At 39.5% G+C, this 24187-nt stretch overlaps 1 protein-coding gene across 4 annotated transcripts in view; it reads right to left on the reverse strand.

Moving 5' to 3' along the window:
• Window positions 1-24187, reverse strand: part of sh3gl3a (SH3-domain GRB2-like 3a) — a 42248-nt gene that overhangs the window by 5118 nt on the left and 12943 nt on the right. The window contains exons 1-10 of one of the 4 annotated variants that reach the window (XM_044350625.1): window positions 24110-24128; window positions 7744-7812; window positions 6880-6952; window positions 6617-6760; window positions 5668-5801; window positions 4619-4777; window positions 4141-4244; window positions 1646-1770; window positions 1485-1517; window positions 122-187 (exon numbers count right to left, since the gene is read on the reverse strand). In XM_044350625.1, coding sequence (XP_044206560.1) covers window positions 122-187; window positions 1485-1517; window positions 1646-1770; window positions 4141-4244; window positions 4619-4777; window positions 5668-5801; window positions 6617-6760; window positions 6880-6952; window positions 7744-7758 — 853 coding nt within the window. In that variant the 5' untranslated portion in view covers window positions 7759-7812; window positions 24110-24128. Of the gene's footprint in view, window positions 1-121; window positions 188-1484; window positions 1518-1645; window positions 1771-4140; window positions 4245-4618; window positions 4778-5667; window positions 5802-6616; window positions 6761-6879; window positions 6953-7743; window positions 7813-22261; window positions 22282-24109; window positions 24130-24187 lie in introns of those variants that run through there. The other 3 variants (XM_044350868.1, XM_044350713.1, XM_044350786.1) reach the window with 3 other exon arrangements.

Genomic DNA, 24187 nt, shown 5'->3' on the forward strand with positions numbered 1-24187 from the left:
TAATGACATGATTAATCAATGATCTCATTTGTTGTTGATTAATTTCCTATCAACTAATCAATTATTAGTTTTAGCACTAACGTAGTAAGATATAAATGCAGGGTCAGTGTGTGTTACTCACGGTGATTATTGCCATTGGTAGTAGGGCTCTCAGGCCATGACAGTGGAACAGAGGTTATATGATCAGCTGGGTAAGATGTGAAGACACATGGAGATGGAATTGAGCACAAGACAACACAAAATAATGCACACACATTTGGTACAAGATGAAGAACACACCCCTGAATGGGCCACATAATACCACACCATACTGCATGTACACCACCATTTCACCACTAGAGGGCGACAACTGTTGCGTTTGTAACTGCAATGACTCCACTCCAGAGGTGGTCAAGCATGCATTTAGCTGTATCATGTGTGTGTATAGAGTAAATCTAATGAGAAGTAAGCTGACTTCTGCATATAGGTACTACAACAATGGAGCCACACAAGTGAAGCCGGTTGAAGTTATATAGGAGTTAAAGCTGGAGTGCAGGACTTCTATCTCCCCCCTCTGGCTGTGAGAGTAAAGTGGGGTGCTCGGCTGTGATTGCCTGTCATGCACACATCGAATGACAGGCACACAGCTCTATTTAAGAGGCCAATAAACAATACTGTGAAAACTGTACACCTGTGGCCCACTGACTGCTAGAAAAAATACAAAAGTGATATAAGACTTAATATAAGACATATTAAATTAGACATATAAGCAATATTGCTTTCATTACATACACAGAAATGGACACATTGAGGATATAATAAAATCATGTGGATAAACACTAGGGTGAGAAAATATATTATATATCCTGTATTTCATGAGGGCTTAACTGTGCTACTGACATGTATCTTATTAATGCAAGTCATTTCCTTTGTGTTTTACTCAGCATGTGGAAAAACAGACCAGATAGCTCACATTTACATATATAAGAGCTACATAACTGTGACACTTCAAATTACTCAATAATCATTCTCAAAAATAATAATCATTTCAAACATAAGTAGAATCGTATTTAGCTATGACTGCTGTGTTGTTCTTCGCCTGTGGTTATAATGGCAAACTACTGCTAGGTTGCACCATCTAAAATTCATCTGAATTGATGCTGTTGGAATCTCACTAACATTATAGATTCACAAACTGACAAGACAACCGGCTGCTCAGCTCTGAGTTGAATTTATACCCACTTAAACAGTTTTCCCTTGAAAACCCTCCATGCAGACAAATCACATAGTAATAAACAAACAAAAGTTTGGAACGAGTGAGATGAGCTGCTTACTGTTCAGTTAATGTGTTTAATGTTCGGTTTAAATGTAATCCAACACCGTCATATTTGGATATGACAGACATTAATGCCAGGTGGATGAAAGCACACATAATGTAGCATAAAAAGCCTGATGGTTAGTAACAGGGACCCTCACATCATAACACTGTATGAAGGAATACCTACTTTTCCCATTGACTGTGTGATTGATCTGGATATCTGTGAAGGATAATAAAAAATACAGTAGAACTTAAAGCAAACAATGAAGATGGAGCAGACAGAGAAAATTACAGAAAAGAAGGCAAAAACACAGATAAAGTGAAGACAAGATAGGTGAACAGCTGTACCTGTGGATTTGAGCGAGGAGCTGTAGGACAGGCCGTTGTGCTGACTGTTGTCCAGGGCCTCCATGCTGCTCCTGATGGACTTTGGTTTGAACTCTCTCTTGGGCCGGCTGCTGGCTGTGGATATCCTGGAGTGAGAAGATAGCATAGTGAAAAACCTGTTCTATACAGCAAAACAAATAGCTTAGCGTTATGTTTTGGACTGTGGGTTTTCTTTACGTGCAGTTCAGGGAGCTCCGGTGGATAAAGAGGGCACGAGGGAAAGTTATTGAATGTCCAAAAGGTGTCCAAAATCAGGCAGGACACTTCCTCTCCAGCTCAAACTCGCAGCATAGCCGTATGCAGGGCTGGATTGACTTGCTACGGGGCCCAGGGGCAAATGAGTTATGGGCTCCTGCTGTCCAATACCTTGGTTTTCCGAAATATTGTCCAAATACGCTGTTGTGTTTAGTGCTAATTAGCAAATGTTAACATACATATGATATTTATCACAAATCAACCACTGATGTTTCATAACATGTATTTGTTTCTGGGCAGCAGAGGAGTGTTTGGAACAGTCAGTGTAGCAGCTCTAATGAACAAGGTAACATCTGAATCACATTAAACATGCTAACAGGAGTTCAATCTATCTTAAACAAGTGTGCTATTAATTAATAGATCAATTTAGGCTGCTTTGTACTGGCACATGTGGCTCTTGTCATGCATTACATAACAGGCCAGTATGTTGTTGTAGAGAGAGCAATCTAAAGATCATCAATTGTCAGAATTGTCATATCTACAGCAGCAACCAAATTCTGTCTGAGTCTTAATATTAGTCTTTTATTAAATATGTCCTGATTTCAAATCCCTTTTGTGACTTCATGTTATGCTTTACTGTATCTAGAGTTAAAGTTCATGTATGGCTGTTTGTGTTAGGACAACATTAAACACAGACCCATTTGACATGTTCAGACTAAGTATGGGAAGCAGACTGAGAGTCTACAGCCATGCTGGTAACTTTGTGAGGCTGTAGCAGGTCACCATCTCAGCTTAGCATGTTAACATGCTTTAATTAGCACAAATTAGCACTAAACACAAAGTACAGCTGAGCTGATGGGAATGTCATTACTTTTACAGGTGTTTGTACATAAACCAAAGTATTGGACAAATTAAAATTGATGGTGCTAGATGAGAATGACTAAAGTTATTACAATTCATCCTGCGTGAAACATGTCAGAACCACATTTCATGGCAGTCTATCCAATAGTTGCCCCCAGGATGTCCTGATCAAGAGACCTTCAATATTATGTATCTGCCAATAGAATCTGATCCAATACTTCTGTTTATCTAACTGACACAGCTGCCCAGTGCACACTCAAGTTACTAAAACCAGCTCTGCATCAAGCAGCTTTCTTTTAAAGGGGACCTATTATGATTTTCCATATTTTCAGTCATATATACAATGTTACAATGCCGGATATTCATACAGAGGTCACTCGTTTGGTTTGCTGCGATTACCGTGGCCGTAAAGCTGCACGGCGGCAGCAAAAAGGGATGAGGGACTTGTATTTTATCCAGCTGATTTCAGCACTAACTGAAGTGTGCACCAACAACCACCAGGTGGCACATGTGAGCAGTCTCTGCAGTTTCTTGGCAGAAAGCTGAATGTGCTGCGAAAACACAAAGTAACACATCTAAAATGGGAAAGAACTGTTGTGCGATTGACTGTTCAACAGGCAATCGGAGCTATCTGCAGACTTTACAGACTGCCGAAAGCTAAAGAAAAGAGAAGCAAATGGATCACTGCAATCCGCAGAAACAACTGGGATCTAGTTATTTTTGTGTAAGGTACGTTGGATTTTTGGGGTAAAATCATACCTTAAGTTATATACTACAGAAACTTATAACTTATTGTTATAACATAAAATGTTTCACGTTGTCATCTGTTTTTCTTTTTCTGGCATATATTTATTTCATTGAGATTTTTGATAAACAGTCATCAGTAATGTGGATATAATGACTAAGTGGATAAAGTTCAGAAAATTACATCACTTTACTATAACACAGCCTTTAAAACCAGGAAAAGACAACACTTATGCCATATCACAATATTACCATCTCCAAAATCTAAGACAATGTCTGGTCTCATATCACATGGATGTATTGCCCAGCCCTACACATGTATCAATTTGAAATAATACCCAGCACTAGTCATGGCTCCTCTTAACCCACCCTTCCTGCTGTGGGTCACATGTTCTGAGCCGGTGCCAACAACTTGCACCAAATACAGCCCGCTAATTCATGAAAATAGAGAGCTTAGTTTCTAAGTATACTACTCATAGACCAGCTGTCACTACTGGTATTCATGCTTTCAATGTCATGACCACTCTGAGTGAAATTATTTTTTAAAAGCAGGAACAGGATGAGACAGTGATTCTCTCACAGAGGATGAAGCTGCAGAATAATGACTGACAGCAGAGTGAGGTATGACCTCCAGTCCAGCAGAGCACCTTCCTCACCTCCTCTGCAGCTGTCCACTGAGCTCCTCCAGGATTTCACTCGACTGCCGATGGTACTCTAAGGCTGCCTCAATCAGCGATGACAGCTGGGTCACCTGCTCCACCTGTTGGCCAAACCATACACACACACACACACACATTACATACTGTGTAATCCTTCAAGAAAGTGATATATAATTCTTTAAAAAAGGCCTGGGACTGTCATATTAGGCATATTTATAGCCTTAATCGATCCATATTTTTAACATATGTACCTTTCAAGATTTTGTCTTACAAAACAAACAATACTTTTTTTAATACTGAATACATTTAAAAAGGTCGTACTAATGCTACTGTGCATAATCTCAAAATTCCCTAATTGATATTTGTCATTCTCATGTTTGTAGTTAATATGTTGACATGTTTAAACTGCCTGTTGCCTCATGTTTAATACTCCCTATTGGTCCATTCTTTCTGTAGAAGTTGTGTCCTCTCTTACATCATTCTCCAGGAAATTGAACATGCTCCTCTCAGCCAGCTCTTTGCTCTCCTCGAACTTCTCCACAGCCTGGCGGATCTCCTCGTCTGGGATTTTCCCCTGACGTTTCTTTTTATAATCAAAGTCTAACCGACGGCCCTCCAGCTTCTTCAGGTGGTGCTGCAAACATAAAAAGGAAAGTGCCAGTTTAGCATACTACATGCAATATTATACAAAGTTACACTCACCTGTAGTTTGTGTTTAGTGCCAAATAGCAAATGTCAGCATGCTCATACATTAGCATGTGAGCATGTTAGCATGCTGATCAGTATTTACCTGCATGGCACCTTTTATACAGGTTACTGTGATTCAAAGTGCTTTACAGATGACTGATGAGCTGATAATAAGACAGTTCAAATGACAAAACAGTAAACAATTTGAGACTAATGCACACAAGAACTTTTTATGATGCAAATGTAATACTACGACCAATACAATATATTTTAAATCAAATAAAATAAAGTCAGCATTTAGTTCAAAGCACCGCTGTGCCTGAGTACAGCTTCACAGAGCTGCTACATGTCTTATTTCATTACATGAAATCCAAAATCACCTAAAACTTGTTTTGTGACTTGTGTTTTCATGGATTGAAATTGAAACTTTGAAAACCACAAAGTTATTTCATGGATCATAAAGCACAAACATTAATTTGTAAAATACATTGAATGTGTTCTGTAAATGAAATTTACATAATCTTCAAGGTGCATGCTCACACTGGCCTCATAGCATATTTCAGCCAGTGTTGCAAAGGTGCTGCAGAAATGCGGGCACCTCCTCAAAGTGTTGTGACATTTCCCCTGTGTTGTAAACACTGTAAGAATTACTACAACTTGAGTCAACTTGGTCAAGATCTTTAATTATAGAATAAAATGAACAGTTCTCTAAATGTTTGCCTACCCCGCTGATCATAAATGTGTCTTTAAGATTTAAGAATGAGGGAATTTTTTATGTCAGTGACTGTTGTCACATTGTACAAGTTTAGTTACAGGGTATAGGCTGCTGTAACGTACTGTGATCTCTTTGAGGTCCTTGTCCTGTAGATTCTGCAGGGGGTCAATAAAGTTTTGTTTGACGCTTATGTCCAGGGAGTCCTTCACGTCTGCCATCTGCCTCATGGCCTCACCCATATCCACCAGAGCACCGCCTATGATACACAGAGACACCATAACTTTTCAATAAACATGTGACATAGAATCATTTGAAGACATGCGACATGTTTTAGTTTCAGCTCAACAGCTACATAAAAGGTTCAGAGGCGAGTTGTCTGTGTGTTCTTTTTTCTTCTGAATGTTTTTCTGACAGATGGTATGAAAGACACTTGGGGCTTAAAAGTGACGCTTGGTTGTGTAAATATCGAACTGACAGCTAGGGCTGCAACTGATGATTAACCTGTTGATTAACTTGTTGATTATGTTCTTGATTGATCGTTTAATTGTTTAGTCTATAAAATGTCAGAAGATAATCAGAAATGCCCATCACAGTTTCTTAAAGCCTGAGGTGATGTCATCACATTCCATATTCAGTGTACTACTACAGCATACAGACAAAGAAAACCAGAAAATCCTTGCAATTTAGGAACTACAGCTAAAGAAATTTTGTCATTTTTGATGTAAAAATGACTTTAAATGGTTCTTTGATTATTAAAATATGTGCTGAGTCATTGTTTCAGCCCTACTGGCAGTGCACCAAAATCACATTTATTACAGCCATGTTGCAGAGGAATCTTGAAGAAATATAACTCAGGCACCGAGGAGAGTGACAGGCACAGAGTGCACTTGAGAGGCAATAAAATGTGGAAAAAAGTCCTGGTAACACAAAGTTACCAATATAAACAAATACCAGTGCAAAGAAGAGCCACTACAGTGTTGACATATTGGACCCATCTATCAAAGAGACCATAAGGCAGAATGAACAGTTTTTATAGCCGGTGTTTGTCATGGTGTATGTGAGTGTTGGTACCAAAGACAGAGTCCTCGCCCAGTTCATGGCCGTAGCGCAGCATGCAGTCTCCCAGAAGGCCTTCAGTCTGGGGGTAGCCGGTGGTCTTCACCTGCCCTCGGATCTTGGACACTGTGTTCAGCATGTTGAGTTTTGCTCGAGAGGCTACAGAGGGAAACAATGAATACACCATACCACGTATTGGATTGATCTCTCAAGACAGTGTTATAGTGATGGATAAAAGAACAGCAAATTATAGAATAAAATAACATCCATGTTCTTACCTGGGTTAGGCTGCAGGTATTCTGTTGTTTTGGCCAAGAGGTCAAACACTGACTTGTTGGTCACGTCAATTTTCTGGTGGAAACAAGGATGTTAAAGGATGCAGTTGTGTCCATGCATAGTTGGTGTTGTTGTTTACTCATAGGAAAAAACATTCATCAACACTATTAAAGGAACAGTTCAACATTTTGGGAAATATTCTAATTCTTTCTGAGAACAAGATGAGAGGATTGATATTAATCTCATGTCTCATATGAGTGTTACAGAGCAGGAGTCAGGATGTGGTTAGCCTAGCTTAGCATAAAGACTGGAAGCAGGGGGAAATAGCATCGACAGAGGAGTGCTGGGTGGATGGATAAATTGTTATATGTCACAAAATAGTTCCAACACATAACCCCCTCTGCAAGCACAAACTGGCATCTTTAAACTTCTATGGACTAAATAAACAAGATACAAAATGTTAATTAATGAGATTTAGAGGTGTTGGTAGGTGTGTTTCTCCAAGGCTAGCTGTTTTCCCCTGCTTCCAGTCTTTCTATGCTAAGCTAGGCTAAGTTTTTCATCTCAGTAAAGGTTCATGATTTGCACAAACCAAACTCTAATTTTAATCAAAACTTCAGCCAGGTAGTTGTGTTGATATTGGCATAGTAAAAGTTGTTGACAAAAAAAGGTGAAAACCTTTGAAATCCATTGTCATCATCTAACTCCTGACAAGTTTTTAATCTAAAGATGAGCTGAGAAGGACTTTGCGTTAGGAAGCTCTTATCTCCTCATATCAGATCAATCCAGCACTACCCAGTGTAACACTATACATCCATCATGAGACCATGTTTACCGCTGAGCACACACATTTGCGCTGAACTCACCCTCTCCATCTCCATGAAGTCCTCATCCAGCTTTGTCCCCTCTGCCCCACTGATCTTTTCACTGAATAGCTACACAGAGAGAGCAGAGAGAGAATTATGGAGGACTGAAGAATACACTAGAGAACACGAGGACAGGAGGAGGGCGGAAGAACATGCATTAACCTAAATCTCATATCATGTGTAAGTGTTTTGTTGCTTTGGTAACGCAGGGTGAACAGTGTTTCTGTACTGTTTTGCTGTGTGCAATGAAGGAAAAATTCAGTTTTTTTTACAATGTGGGTGTTGTCCAAGTTTTTATTGAGTCCACAATTTAAAGGTAGACAGTGTGGGAACCTTTTACTACTAATAATGCTATGGAGCAATATTTTTATGAGTGGGTTTTGTTTGTTCTCGTGCAAGCGCACCATGATGCACACGCACAATGGTTGCTGCCAATGGTTTCATTTTCTTCCACTCATCTCTAGGCAGTACAGTCCCAAGAAACACAGCAATGCAACAACGCAAGCAGGGAAGAAAAAGACTGATCGCTAGTAAACATGGACGTGAACAATGATGGTTTCAAAAATTTCCAAAACATCGGCTTTGCAAATGTGTTATGAGGAAGGAAATGCACTCAATATGTTTGTAATACTCCAAGGATGCACACAATGTGTTCTTGTGAGGAACACTCCATGAAAAAAAATGAAGGATCTATGCCAATATTAGTCACGTGTTGGGGGAATCCACTTTATATGCAGTACAGCATGTTATTTCTATAGAAGTGTACAGCTCAGATTAACTGTAGGAATTTGAAGCTCAAAGTGAACAGCAGAGAGAGACAGATTGGGGATGATGTCATCTAAAGACAAATCCTGGAGATGCTGGACTATGAATAATAGAACAACTGCTGACATGGTTACGGGTTTACTAAGGATATGTGCGTTTTCTGATTCAAAGCTGGACACATTTAAATAACACCGAGTCAGAATACATTTCTCAAACTAAACCATTATGAGCTCACAGAGTCACTCGCTAACTCAACATCTACGCATCGACTGTAAAAAGTGTTCTCTGAAGACATGATCGGTACGTGTGATGAATATCAGATACAGAACTGGCGTAGATTTCCACTCTATTTATGATTTGCAGTAATACTACTGAGGCTGCATGGTTTTAAGAAGTGTGTCAAACAGAGGAATGAGACTTTGACACCATTCTCTGGCAGATTTAAAGAGGATTAAAATTCTGTGTGCACAAATAATTGACTAATGCTGAAAGATTTAGGGCAGTTGGCAATTTAGAAAGAAACTTCTGATTGCAGGTCAGTCACTGAGTCCACGTTCTTTGACTGTATATACTGTCTGTGTTCTTGCAGTGTTGGTCATTATGTTTCAAAACATTGCAGGAATTATTCTGTGATTGTGTGTTATTAATTGACTTTCACATCAATCTGTGTCCTGAATCTCTACTTCCTGTAAACCACAGTTTTGACCAAAATTAAACTCAAAAATCAAAAAAATATATTTTATTCTATTAAAAGACATCTCATGAACTTAATTTATGAAATGTACCCAGAAAGAAATACCACAAAGAGGATTATAAGCTTTTCAGATGACTGTTATGTTTGCAGCCCTCCAACCTGGCAGTCCATCTCACTCTCTGACCACACCAAACCAATCTACTTTCAGGAGCAGTTAAGTGAACCAACAGCAGGTTAAATATAGAGGCAGACAGTGACGACGGGTGCATCAGCACAGACAGCCCAGCTACAGGAAGTCTAATTCACACCTCTGTTAACGGCAGAACATTTAACAGTGAGCTATGAAGTGGGAAAACCTGGAGATCAACCCAGAATAGCAAAGAGATTTGAGTCATCATGACTGGCAGAGAGTCAACAGGAGTGTTGAGCCCAATGTTCATTTGGGCTCCTGACTGTTGTTTTAAGGCAGACTTGAAAAACTGTGAACCCTTCCTTTAATATAATCCCCCCGTGCAGATCCCCTAGAGACGACTTTAGAAGCAGGGTCTTGATATTGGCAGACAGCACAATAACTACGATTTCACAAATTCACAGGGCAGCTTAACCCACAGCGACTTCATTTCAACATGATTGATGCAGTTTGTGTCAAAACTCACACACCTTCTTCTCAGGGTCATAACTCGGTCGACTTGGAACACAAAGCCGTCACACACACACATCAGAGTGACTTTCCTGTGATTTTGGCATCTTCGATTCATAAACATTCATAAAACTGCTTAGAAATCATTTAAAAAGGACAATCTTTATAGCTTCAGGTCTTGCCTCATAATCATCATGTTTAGACATTTTAAGTACCTAAAGTAATCCAGGTGATATGAGTTTCCAGGGTAAAGTTTCACCAAAATGTAAAGAGAGAAAGACAGGGCTAAGGTATGGACTTAGCTCACTGGCTGTGTCTGAAGTCACTCCATCATTCAGTCATTCACTCTGTCACTTTGCATTATTGAATTACCTGTCAATTATTTTCTTGATTAATCAATTAGTTGTTTGGTCCATATATGTCAGAAAATGGTGAAAAATGTCGATCACTGTTTCCCAAAGACCAAGATGGAACCTCAAATGTCTTCTTTTGTCCTGACCAACTGTCCACAATCCAAATGTGATATTCAGTTTACTATCATACAGGACTAAAAAAAAGAAAATATTCACATACAAACTGGAACTAGAGAATTTTGAAGAATTTTCTGACATTCTTTCTTGAAAAATGACTCAAAACGATTAATTGATGACTTGGGACTTGGGAGAGACTCAGGGGCCACATGTTACGCCGTTCTCTGTTTCTCTGTTTAGCGTTGTCACGTTAGGCTAACCCATTGTTGCTAACTTTGGAGCTAACCAACAGATGTGTCTTTGTCTTGAGAAGCTACAGCATTTATTTAATGACACACTGCAGCCTGTACTGTACACTTACTGCTAACCTTTTCCTCTGCTACGCTCACATTCACCGTCACTTTTCTGCTGCTTGCACTCTCTCAACCACTCTCTCACTACACACTGCCCTATTCCTTAAAAGGAGCTACGTTACCAAAAATTTCCCTGGCAACGACACAGAGGTTGACTTAAGTTTCAGAACAGCGCTGCACAGAGGCACCCAAACGGTACTGATTTCCAAATTAATGGATGTTTGGCATTATTTTTGGCATTGAAAAAAGATTTTTTTGCCCTGGCGTGGCTTCTTGTTGGCCTGGTGGCCCGTCGGGCCTGTGCAATTATAGGGAAAACACTGACTGTAATCTAACATCTATAAAATGCAGCACATTGCATTGTGGGATTGTTAGCAGTAAGTAGTGTACATGCCATGGACAGTACTTTTGTATGAGTTCTTGTGGGCCCTACACAGAGAAATCATGCTAAATACACCTAGCTACAACATGTAGGGACTACACCAAAAGCCTGTAAAGCTGACACAGGTGAAAAGTCTTACTCTACATCCGACCCCAACGTTTACCCCATAATCTGTCCAACTGCTGAGCCACCCCATGAGTATATGAAATGGGAGGTGAGAGGTCTAATATTATAGTCTAGTATCTGACAGTCGTCTCTGCTGTTCTTGTTGAAGTGACAGGAGCTGATTAAAATGTCACCGCTGGGCTGACAAAAAAAGGAGGTACAATGTGTCAAAGAAAAGGTTAATGCTATAGACGCTACAGCTGCTAGACATCAACTTCCTGCCAAACTCTGACTTACTTTCACACCTGATCTCTTCACACTAGTGATCCGTAGCAGTTCAAGCTCTGATTACTGGTCAAACAGTTGTACCTGGAAAGTTCCATGTCATTTACAGCTCCAATTAATCATCATTTCAACAGGGCATCCTCAGTGCAACGCTGTAAAGTAAATAACACATAAATCACATGCTGCTCTGCAATCGAGCCTCAGTGGTGGAGTGTCAGTCATGTTGTCATACCAGATCCTGTGACTGTGATAACAGCTTGCTTATCTCTCACATAATAAGATCTGCATATCACTGCATATCAATTCTCTATTTCATCTTTTGGCTTTGTATGACAGTATTTAGGTGTTTTACCTGCTATAGGAAAATGTTATCCCTTTATCTCTCTGTGGCCAAATATTATTGTTGTTGCTCACTTTATGCTGGCATTCTCATGGAACCCTGCTGTCTTGTTATTGCACATTATTTTCCATTCTTGTGAAAAGCACTTTGTATTCCTCTTGAATAGTGCTGTATCATTGAAATTAGATCAGATAACACATTAAGCCAGACATGTTTATTTTTATTCTAGCATAGAACACTTCTCCAAAACAAGCAGTTTGTCATTATTACCATAACTTCTCATGCTGTTACTATAGTTACAATCATTGGCTGGCTTCTCAGAGGCCAGATCTGAAATGTTCTCACGGTACCAGTGTAGATACCAGATCAGTTCTGGCCCAGACTGGGTCCCAGCTGTATATTCTGCAGAGTAATGATGACGTACTTCCTTGTGGTTTGTTAGCTAACATTAGCTACATTAGGTAACGTTAACTGACTAACTAATCTAACTTAAGAATATTGTCATTTAGAAGTGCCATGAGTTATGTTTGTTTGTTTGTTTGCATTTAATATATGTCTTGCTATGGAGAATTTATCCATTTTTCAGGTTCTAGCATACATCCATGCTATCGCTAAGTGGTGCACTGCCAAAACACTCCGGGTGGAACTTGCACTCTTGAATTATTGTTCTGCACATCTGAGTAAGTGGATTGATGACGGTTCAGGACAAATACATGGTTCTAGGAGAGACTCTTAATTAGGATACTGTTTTAAGAGACAGTTGGTGGGAGATTTGAATGCTGGTGACAAACTGACTGACTGAGACAGGGCTAACTACTGGTTTTTCACACTTTTGCAGTATTTTTGTCTGACTGAATTCCATTTATGGGTTGTACATGGAATTTGTTGTACTTTTTCTAATAATGGACTAGCTCCAACCTACCTCTCTGACCTCTTACAACCACACATCCCAATAAAGTCACTCAGGTCTGCTGACCAGTCACTTTTGGTTGTGCCAAGATCAAGGTTGAAGCACAGGGGTGATTGTGCCTTTGCAGTTATAGCCCCCAAACTCTGGAACGATTTACCCCTGCATATCAGACTGGCTCCCACACTGCCTGCTTTTAAATCACGTCTTAAAACTCATTTTTTATTCCTTGGCTCTTAACTTGTTGTGTTAAAACCAAGAAATGTCTCTTTGTCCGTTAATTGTTGTTTGCGACTTTATTGTGTTGTTCATGGCCTTTGTAATCATCATTGTAAAGCACTTTGGTCAACTGTTGGTTGTGTGTACAGATGGGTCACTGTCTGCATTAAACATATTAAACATATTAAAAATCTACATTAAAAAATCTATCTGGTATTGTATTGTGAAAAAATATCTAAGATGTATATTTTAGATGTAAATATTGGCATTAATATTTGTTCTAACAAATATTACAACAAATTAAATTAACAAACACATAAATTATATACATGTACATAGTGAACTTATACTCTCTACACAAACAGATATGAAATAATTACATTACAATCACACAATCAAAATGTGCTCATTTAAATGGTAGTCTGTGGTGCAAACACATGGCATCTGTTCACGTTCCGACATACAGCAAATCATAATGTGTGACGTTATCTGTAAACGCAGGACCTCAAGCTGATCTGGTACCTACACCAGTCTATCTATCCCATCAGTCACAAACGGCTTGCTGGCAGGTGCTTGCAAATATGAATGTTATAAAAATGAACATTCTGATTAATAGCTGCTGAGCTCAGACCGCTGCTGTTCTGCGGTGGACAGCTTCATTTTTCGTCAGGTGTGAATTACTGACTCTATCAACAGGGAATAATAAGAAATATACAGACACTAATAACTATTATTTCTAAAATTATACAAGAGAGATTGCTGGAGAAATTGCTGCACTCAGCATGCTGCAACCTTTCCAGACCACATGGGTTATCAGGAGCAGAAATAGGACAGCTGCAGGCAGCATACATAGTACATATATATGAAACTGTATTGCAAAGGTGCAGTTCACCATGGAAACTCTGTCTTGCTTTACAAAGTAAAGACACATTTTGATTTTGGGATGGTTCACATTAACTTCAGGAAGGTTAAAATTGTTTTTCGGGACGTTTATCAAAAAAAATGACCCTGGAGCGCTGAAAGCTCAGGTGTAAATAAATGTAATGACTGATACAAAGTCAGCCAGTTTCACAGCTCTTGTAATTGTGCATGCTGGCTCACTGTCATGGCGCTACCTTGAGAGGACCCTTAACAACAAGTGAATGCATTATGTTATCTGATTCATGTACAAACCAAAATACTTTGTGATTATTCTACCGTGTCCTAAGTACAGGCCTGCATTTATGGTCTTAAAATTTACGTAAATACCTGGGGCCAGATGCATAAATGATGTGTATGCACAAAAACCATGCACGCACCCTTTCCTGCACACAGACCAGGCATACACATGTTTATCTAAAGCGATCTGAGGGTGATGTGATGAGATGGAGATGAAATATAAGGTGAGTAAAACATTGTTAGATTGAGATTGTGTGGGGTTTTTTTGTGCTTACACAGAGATTTGTAAAATACCAATCAAAGACACATTTATAAAGGTAACATTGGTTCAATTACTTTCTTGTGATTATTTTTATCATTATTTTTAATTTACATAGGAGTCAACATTTTATTTTGCTGTTGATATTCTTTTTATTTTATCCTTAGTTGTGTCACATCTTGTAAAGTCAGTTTAGATATGAACGCTACAAACTAATCATTGATCACATTTCTGAGATATCACTGCTGACAACGGTTTACAGTCCATGTGATGAATGAATGATATGGATGGTACAAAGAGCCACAGAGTCTGTGTGATAACTGTTCTGCTGTTGGGAGAACCTTGCTGGTGCAACACTTCTTTTCTGTTTGTATCACTGACAGCTGTACAGACTGATGGAACAGGCAGCAAACTGATATGAAAATGACTGGTTCAGGGCGTCTTCATACACTTACGGTTAGCCTAATTGTGGACGTGGAAATGAGGCTTGTGCACGCACACACCCACTTCCTCAATGACTGAGATTTATAACACAGAACCATGCGTACACTCAAAAAAGAATGAGTGAGTTTTATGCATCTGGCCCCTGGAGTTGAATTTACAGAATACAACCGCAACTTAAATCGCAACATTAGTCAAATAAATTAGACATTTTTCTGAGATTGCTCAGCCCTAGCTTTGTCTGATAAACAATTCTTTAATCACTTTCGATCGCCACAATTGTTATTGATTTTTATTTCGGCACAACTTGAGCTCATCTGAAACAAAAACATGTAGCCTCTAGTAGTACTGCAAAATTTCAGGTGCGTTTAAAGTGTGGCCCTTAACAGCAGTGGAGCTGTGTTGACACTAGAGATCTGTCGCTATCACATGTTCATGCTATGATTACCGTGGGTAAAAATATCACGGTAAAATGGTTTTATCATGATAACTCTTCTGAAATACTACTATTCATTTATGTGAAATACCTTTGTTGAACTCACAAGAACGATTTTGATGCAGGGAGTTTCCCCTTTTATGTAGAACGCAGCTCTCTGAATAAACGTTATGAATAAACCCCATAAACTGACTGTAATAATGACTGTAATCGAAACTGTTGGCAGTTTTGTCACGATCAGGATGTTTCACTGCGGTTTATAGTAAAACCGATACACCGGTGCGCCTCTTGTTAACACTTCTGAATATCTGAAGTCATGTGAGTCACGCTGGACCTGATGAGTAAGTGAGAGGAGGAGCAGGGTGAGAAGCGGAGCTCATCATCTCCAGCAGGCTGTATTGTCCTGTATCAGTAAATGACGACAGCAGCTCTGGAGTCGGTGTTGCTGCTGCCAGGCCTTATGTAAGCAACCGCACTGGATCAGCAAACAATGTACAGTACGACCGAAAGGCTCTGGGAAAACATGGGTGGGTGTTGATGCTGTGTGTGTGTGTGTGTGTGTGTTTGTCTAGGTCAACGCAGTATAATGAGCGGTTGCACAAGTACAGGCAGAAAAAAGGAAACACAGCCACTTGGGCTTTGACATGTCATAAAGAACAAGAGCAGACTGAGCGGTTCCCCGAGAAAATAACACAAGTCTAATGAATTTCACAGTGCCGTGTTCCTGGGTTTCATCGTCACACGCTTGAGCACAGTTTAGCACGCTGTTGTGCTGTTCACTGATGTTACATTTCCCTCAACTGAATCCTTATAATCACCTATACAAGGGAGCAACACAGCAATATCATCTAAACCACTGAGTGTGATAAAATCCGCAATATAAGTCCATCTTGTCTCGATCGATTCTGCAACAGTAATGTAAACAACTTTTGATTGGAACACTGATATATCCCAACAAATACTGGATGGATTGTCGTGAGATGTTGTCCAGTCATTCAAAGTGCCCAGAGGATGAATCTTATGACCTTTCCTCTATCAGGTTTCCCGTATTAATGTGTTTAATACTTAAAACTAATGACATTCCTATCAGTCTCAGTTGGACTTTGTGTTTAGTGCTAGGATGCTGACATTCTAAACTAAGAGAACAACCATATCAAACATTATCTACTAAACATCAGTATGTACAGTCAGCATTTAGCTCAAGCTCAAGTACAACCTTTCAGAGACACTAGCCTGGTTGTAGACTCTCACCTTGTTAAATGTAAGAAAATGCACTTATACAAAGTACTGTATCTAGGTATCCCATAATCCATAACATACACATGTAGGTTTATCTTGCCCAAGCCCTACATTTGTACCTGTTACCGTGCTGGGATGTGACCCTGTCTTCATGTCAGGTGTTTTGTCATCCTGGTAATCCCAAGCCAAACAGAGGGCCCAACTGTGCCCTGTCCCAGTACAGGTGGGGTGTGTGTGTGTGTGTGTGTGTGTGTGTGTGTGTGTGTGTGTGTGTGTGTGTGTGTGTGTGTGTGTGTGTGTGTGCCTAGGGCTCCACTACAAGTGCTGCCAGCAATTACAGAGTTGTAGGCAGCAAGTGGGTCAGAGTGCGGGTAAAATTAGCAGACTCAGAGAGGAGAAATGAGCCCAATCTGGCTGCCGCAGTCTTTCTGGGACAGCAGAGGAGAGTATGTATGCTGAAGGAAATACAACACTGTGTATCTTTTACAGGCTTACTGCAAAAACTGCACATACTACGAGACCCGTCAGCCGTATATTTTTGTGCACATTTATGACTGTATGCTCAAGGACCTCTTGTGGTTGCAGTGATTCACAATTGTTTAAAAAACTTATTTTATAATGCGTTTTATACCGCCGTTGACTGCCCACTCTTCACCTCTCTTAACTGGCAGGTAGGGGCCACATCCTGGAGGACGCTCGGTTACAATACCAGAGAGAGAGACAGTATAAATCACAGACATTTTCATAGAAGCAAAGTTAATACTTTTTCGTTTTTAGGTGTTTTTTTTGGTACTGTGATGATTTAGATGAAAAACTGTGCCTTGTCACTTGTTTTAAATAGACAGATAATGTTTGGGTTGCATGGTGTTACATTAAAGGGAGGGAGGAGGAAGCAGCAGTGCACACTGGGACAATGACATGCTCTGGGGCCAGATGCATTACAAGCTGCAGCAGCAGGTGACATCTGGGGCAGCAAATGACTGGTGCTGGCCCAGCAGACGAGAGTGCACATCCTTTGCTTTTAATCCACACTGACGCCATCTAATCTACACATTAGAGCTGCAATTATCCCGAGCAGTGAACTGAGAGTGAACATGAGGCCCGACAGTCACTCTGAAAGTGAAACTGCTCCGATCGATAGGCGGTTTGGATCTGAAGGGACTCTGCAGCAAGCTGCAGTCTTCACAGTGAGGATGTTTTTTTCTTTTAAGTTCCCAGATCAAAAACCACGCCAGCATTGTGCCTTCGTTTACAGTCATTTCTTTGATTGAAGGATCTGTGTGTTCCTTCTTCCTGCACTCTGAACACAGGTCTTTAAAAACGGGCCTGTGGGAGCAGAGAGGACGCACACGCTCTGCTTGTTCCTTCCTTTGCACAGAGCACACACACACACACACATAACAGTCTTTTTGCTCACACTGCTTAATCTAAACACACTCAATAATGACCCTGCAGCCAAACAATGATACTATAACAGAGTATATAGTACTGTGCAAGTTTTAGGCACTTTAGATGTTTAGATTCTTATCCATAATGCAATACCATCAGGGAGGCATCTGAAGCGTGACAACAATCCCAAACATCCAGCCAGCATCATAAAGAACTATCCTCAATGATAACAAGAACAAGGAGTCCTGCGACAGATGGTTTGGCCTCCGCAGAGCTCTGATCTCAACATGATGGAGTCAGTCTGGGATTAACATGAAGAGACAGAAGCGGCTGAGGCGCCAAAATCCACAGAACTGTGGCAACTTCTCCAAGATGCAGGAACAACCGACCTGCCAAGTACCTGAAACACCGTGTGCAGGTGTACCGAGGAGAACTGCTGCTGTTTTATAGGCAAAGAAACATTACATTACTGTGGAACATCTGCCAATCAGTTTCCATACTTAACTGTTAAAGGATAATTCCCATTTATGTCAACTTGGGTTTTATTTTTGAAGGTTTGGCCATCATTTCTATAAGTAATAATAACTTTGTACACGTGTTCTCTTGTTCTTTATTCTCTGTATCCAGAGTATTGAGGGTGTTATATTTTTAGCCTTTCCTAAACACAAGAGCAAAAGTGTAAGGAACGTATTGAATGATGTGTTTATCTGCTCTAATATTAGCAGTAAATATTAAGCTAAATAGATTACTATGTACAGTAGTAACCAACCGTAACTACCAAGACTAGCATATCATTTATGCTATTTTGTGAGATTACAAGTAAAGTTAGAAAAAGGTCCATTCAGGTCTGGAACATCCTCTGTTTGGAAGCTGGTCCTGAGTTCTACTATATCGTTTAGGCAACCCCAGCTTAACTCACTACCCAAGATAACATTATGTTCATCAAATTCATCAGTTGGTCCTCATCCTCACATCCTTTTCTCTTATAATGTTGAAAGCAAAACTTCCTATTAAAGAAGAAAAGGCCTAGGGCTAGATCTAACCTTTGTGTTGCTTGTTGTATTTCTATAGTACAATCCAGACAGGGTTATGTTATGCTATGTCTTATTACACTGAACTATAATGCTAGGGCTAGCACTACAAACCTACCCTTCAAAATAAGAATAATGCCGTTTCTAGTGGTGTACGATATGACGATATTAGATTGTGAACAATTAAAATGTCTCCATGATCTGCCTTTGCAGAGAGATAGTTAGTATTGTGCTACGTTGCACATTGTATCAGCAGTTTGCTGACAGGAAGCTAATGGGTAACAGCGCCGACACGGCGAGCACCTCGTACCACATCTCCAATCTGCCCGTGAAATCTACAGCAGTTTTAATGTCCTGCAAGGAAGCTCACTTGCATATTGTGTTAAACTGACAGCTGGGCGACAGTCAAATGCCACCATTTGGCGGTTAGCTCGCCTGCTAATTGGTAGCACTAATTTTGGTGCAAGCTGCAAGCTAGTGTGATGTCAGCTCAGGTGTACTGTGTTGGTGCCTTTTTTAAACAGTGAACATCCTGCTGAAACAACACACTAATGCTTCTACACATCATCAGCTGTTAAAATGGTTGAACTGTTAGTTTGGTTTCTCACTGCAATATCCATTTTAAACAAGGCCAAATAGACTGTCACTACTTTTTAATGCAGCTCTGAACACCTGCTGTTATTAATTTATGGGATTGTTTGCGTTTTAATGTAATTGTATGTCTTTATGTCTTTTATAGGTGTAGGTTTTTATGTTGTTTGTGAGCCCCTAACCTCAGACAAATTTCTATCATTATGTGATAGACAATGAAGTTTTTTGAATCTTGAGTACTGTTCAGTAACTTGCAAAATAGTCTTAAAAACCAACATGAAAAAGAATAGCGATAAGATTGTGGATCACGATCCTGCCTCATAAAAATCGTGATATGTATTTTTGACATATTGCCCACCCTCAGCTGTTTCCTTATTTCCGTGTCTTTTTCATATCAGCTGAAGAGGATGCTGTAGCCTCAGTGTTTTAGCATATCATATATGTAGCCATTATATTTAACAGGATTCATGTTTTAAAATGAGGCAGCCGGAGTTAACGTTAATCAGGTAGCTATCAAACAATAATGTGATACCCTGCTTTTGTCTGAAATCAAGGACACATTGCTTCAAAAATTACTAAGAATCTTGAGTGGTAAATGTGCCACTGTTGTCATTGTAAATTACGTATACGCTGAACACGGCAACAATGCTAAAAAAAGAGTCAGACGACTATTTAGGTCATGGGTTTCATACAAGTTCTGTAATAAATCATCTAAAAGCAAATATCTTATCAGATGGAGGTCTGTGGTCTAAGTTGTGTCAGTTTAGGGGTCCTTGACATGAAAAAGTTTTAGAACCACTGGTTTAGATAATCTGGATAAATTGATGGTTTGTTTGCAACCTGTCTGATCGTCTGAATGCTTTTGTTTCTTGCCCTATCTTGACTTTGTTGTAGTGATGTGTTCACAGATCTCAACAATTACTTTTACAATGTTATCATAACCAATAGAAATAATGGCCAAAGGTATGAAAGTAAGAGGCAAAAATACACTTGTATCATCAGCATAACTCATCAAGTTGGCCATCACACTTTAACTCCATAAATTCATCATGTTTACCCAAATGAAAAAATGAACGAGTACACTTCTTAGTTTACAGAAAATCTCAAATCTAAATTTAAAAAACATTGATGTTTGTGATTGAGCTGATTTCCCACTTGAAAGTAGTATTCTAAGAAACCACGATCTGTAATACAGCTAAATCTCAAATTAAGCCTTGCGGTGCTTATATACTATGGCCTTATTCTACATTATACTGTATATATAAGATTTATGGTACAGAATGTGTATTTATTGGCTATATTAGTACTGCACTGACTCAACCATTCAAGTCAGAGGAGCACCACTATCCATTTTCTCAACCGCATTTTGGAATCCGGTCCAACTCCACTCATAGATCAGTACAGCTCCAGGCTCTACTCCAGCAGAGGTCAGGAACTGCCATCACACTACTGTTAATCACTCTCCCAGCTGGCTGCCTGTTTAATGAATGGTGGTACCAACTGCCACATAAACAACTAATCTTCTCTGCTGGGGAAAAATACAGAACAGAGCTGAGGCATGAGGGATAAAGTTGTGAATCACCAAGAAACTTGATGGGCCAGTATAGTCTGTCAGAAGTGCTTGTTGGCTTGTTTTTCATTGTTGACACTATTTCAAGTGAACAACCGAGTGCAACACTACGACTGTCTTCCAGGAAAGACTGAAAATGAGTACTGTTTGCCAACACGTGGTAGGAGCCAGCTCTAATCAAGCATAAAGTGACCCTTAGCTTGAACCGCCACTTCAATGTTCGTTATCTTCATTATCTGACATCGTGTTCATGTTAGCCGTCTTCTGTGATGGAGGGTTTATTTTGCCCTCACCGTTCTCCATCCTGTTGTTTCAGTTAACAAAACTACAGTAACCACAGTAGTGGTTGCTAGAAGGCTGCTGGAAATTTACATTTGTCAAATCGATCAAAGAAATATGAAAAAGAGGGCATTTCTGTAAGCTGATTTACAACAACCTGTACATTTGCATCAATCTCCCCCACACTTTGAGGCAGTTTGACTCTTGCTGTTTGTTTGGTTCAGTTGTTTCTCCAACCATGGGAAATGGCTGTTAATGACCACAAGTGATTCAGAGATCAGGAACCAGGTAACAACTTACTCACAATATGATACATTATATTTTGCCCACGAATCATGATACTACTATACAGGTGATACAGGAGATGTGTACCGTGTTACAAGACTCACATCCTGTTATCTTTCTAAAGGAGAATATACCACCACATGGCCAAATAAATTTTAAAAAAAATACAACAGTAATCAATCAGTTATTAAATGTGCCAAAATTCCGATGTGCACTTCTATAGAAACCTAGTATTCATGTTAAAGGATGTTTTGGCCTATCATTAGGACCTGTGGTGGGTATTAGGCTATACAGTCAAAAATTTGTGTATGTAACTTTATATCATGACAAAGTAGATTTTCGGAAACTTCAACTGAGAGACAATTTAAATATAAAATAAACAAATTCCTTTCAGAAATGAAATGATGCCCGATGAATTTATGTATTTCATCATTTGGGTGCAACAATACAAATACAGTATATTACTAATTTATGGAACACAGGTTTAATACAACCAGAGAGTTGAGTACCATGAGTTATTCATCAAAAGTTGTTTAGATTTCTCTAAATCCATCTTTCTTTACAGCCCAGATTCCCCTCTGTCCTCCAGCAGGCTGTCTTGGAAGCTATTTACATAAAATCTGCATTATTAATGACCACCTACTCCGATTGGCTCGGGGTGAAGGTGGGGGCATTTTTACCTGGAGTAATGGCTGCAGCTGGAGACGTAAGACAGTATACAGCGTCTATGGAGCGGAGTCTGATCATGAATGAAGGCGAAGAACAGTGATATCACGTCTAAGTTTCCTCACAAAGTAAAAGTCTTTTTCCCCCCCCCCATCTGTAGTCGGAGGTTGCTCGCTTAGCTTTTAAGCGTTTAGCTGAGTAAGAGAAAGAAACCATGTTAACGAGCCCACTTATTTCAACATCCTGTGGCATACTGAGTCTCGTTAAGCAGATAGTTGGCTGTAAAAATGTGAGGTACACACACACAACCGCTTGCTGATAATGGAGGGAAGATTGTCTCCAAAGATGAAATTTCAGCCATTCATGTAAAGACTTTTAAACTGAACAACTGGCAACACTTCCAGTTGCGATGCAAACTATAAGTAATGTGCACACTCAGTGGTGGTGAGCTCTCCTCAAGACATCCATGACTCATGATAAAGCTTCCTCTCTTATTTGATTACTCCAAGCTCATTTTTCTTGTTTTCCACAATTCCAGTGTGGCAAAATCTCTGAGATCTGTCATTACAGATTACATACAGTATACAGAGATATACTGTATATCATATCACCCAACCCCAAGTGTATTCATAATCTATCTATTATGATTATTTGTCTCACACTTTAATGACACAGTCAGTAATTTAATCATAAGCCATGGCAGCTATCAACAGCCTAGATGTGAAGAAAATGTGAGTGATGGCACTCTTTGATGAGCTGTGATTGATCACTGTGAGGCGATCGCATCAAAGAACAAACTGCTTATTCAAAGTGCGCTTCCTGAATGATAAACCTAATTACATGCCTGACACATAACAAATCTGATTCATTACACTGACTGAACAAAATTTAGACTGAGCTCAATGTGAAAACACAATATCACCACAGTTTCATATCATGTGTTAAAGGAACGCTCTGACCTTTTAGGGAAAAAGTCAGATAAGAAGATCAATATCTGTTTCATGCCTTTGTGTTCAGTACAGAGATGAGGACTTGATTTATGTGTAAAACACATTAAACAAACCCTGATGAGTCTTGGCTAAGTAAGGAGTTAGCAAACAAGGATATTGTAAAAATGCCACATCTGGATCCACATCTGTAGCTACTGTACAGCACATTTAGCTATGAAAAGTGTGTGAAGCATATAATGTGAGCCAAGTTTAGCAGGAAGCACAGGTACTTTAAGTTCATTGAGTTCCACAGGTCCAAAAACCACCAGGCTAAACTATTCTAATCACTAGTAATTTAATACTCCCATGAGTACCATCAAACATACACTCCTATTAGAACATGATCTATTACTTTGTATGAATTAGAAGGAGCCACTATTCAATTTGGTAATGATTTAAATCAACAAACATGACTTATTTCAGTGTATGATGGCTCTTAACCAATATTATGGTTAATACAGCTTTATTAGAGAACTACTCCAGTGAAAGCAGCAGCTGATCAGAGGCACTTTCATAATGAAGAAGTGTATGTGTGTGTACTTTCAGTTACCTAAATTTAGTATTGATTACACTGCAAAAATGTCTATATTAACAAGTCATTCAGTCCTAAACTTTTATCAAACTAATACTGAGATAAAGTCACTTCATCCTGACTCAAAAGACTCATTAAACTATTTGACACACACTGGCAAAAGTGAAATCGTCTTCACCTCTCTGAGGAGATTTAACTTCAAGATTTCAAGGTTAATAAGAAAGTTTGGATTTAATGACAGCAAGGTTAATTCAATTATTCAGATTTTGCGGGGTGTTAACATTGGTTCCCACTAATTATTGTAAAGTGGAGATAATGTTCAGTGCAGTGTTTTGTCTCACAGTGCGGTGGTGGATCTTGTGGGAAATTAGTCTGGACGAGTTATAAGGCATTCCGGGCAGGCCGGCCTGTCTGCCTGC

Source organism: Thunnus albacares, chromosome 1 (assembly GCF_914725855.1).
Source record: "Thunnus albacares chromosome 1, fThuAlb1.1, whole genome shotgun sequence".
NCBI lineage: Eukaryota > Metazoa > Chordata > Actinopteri > Scombriformes > Scombridae > Thunnus > Thunnus albacares.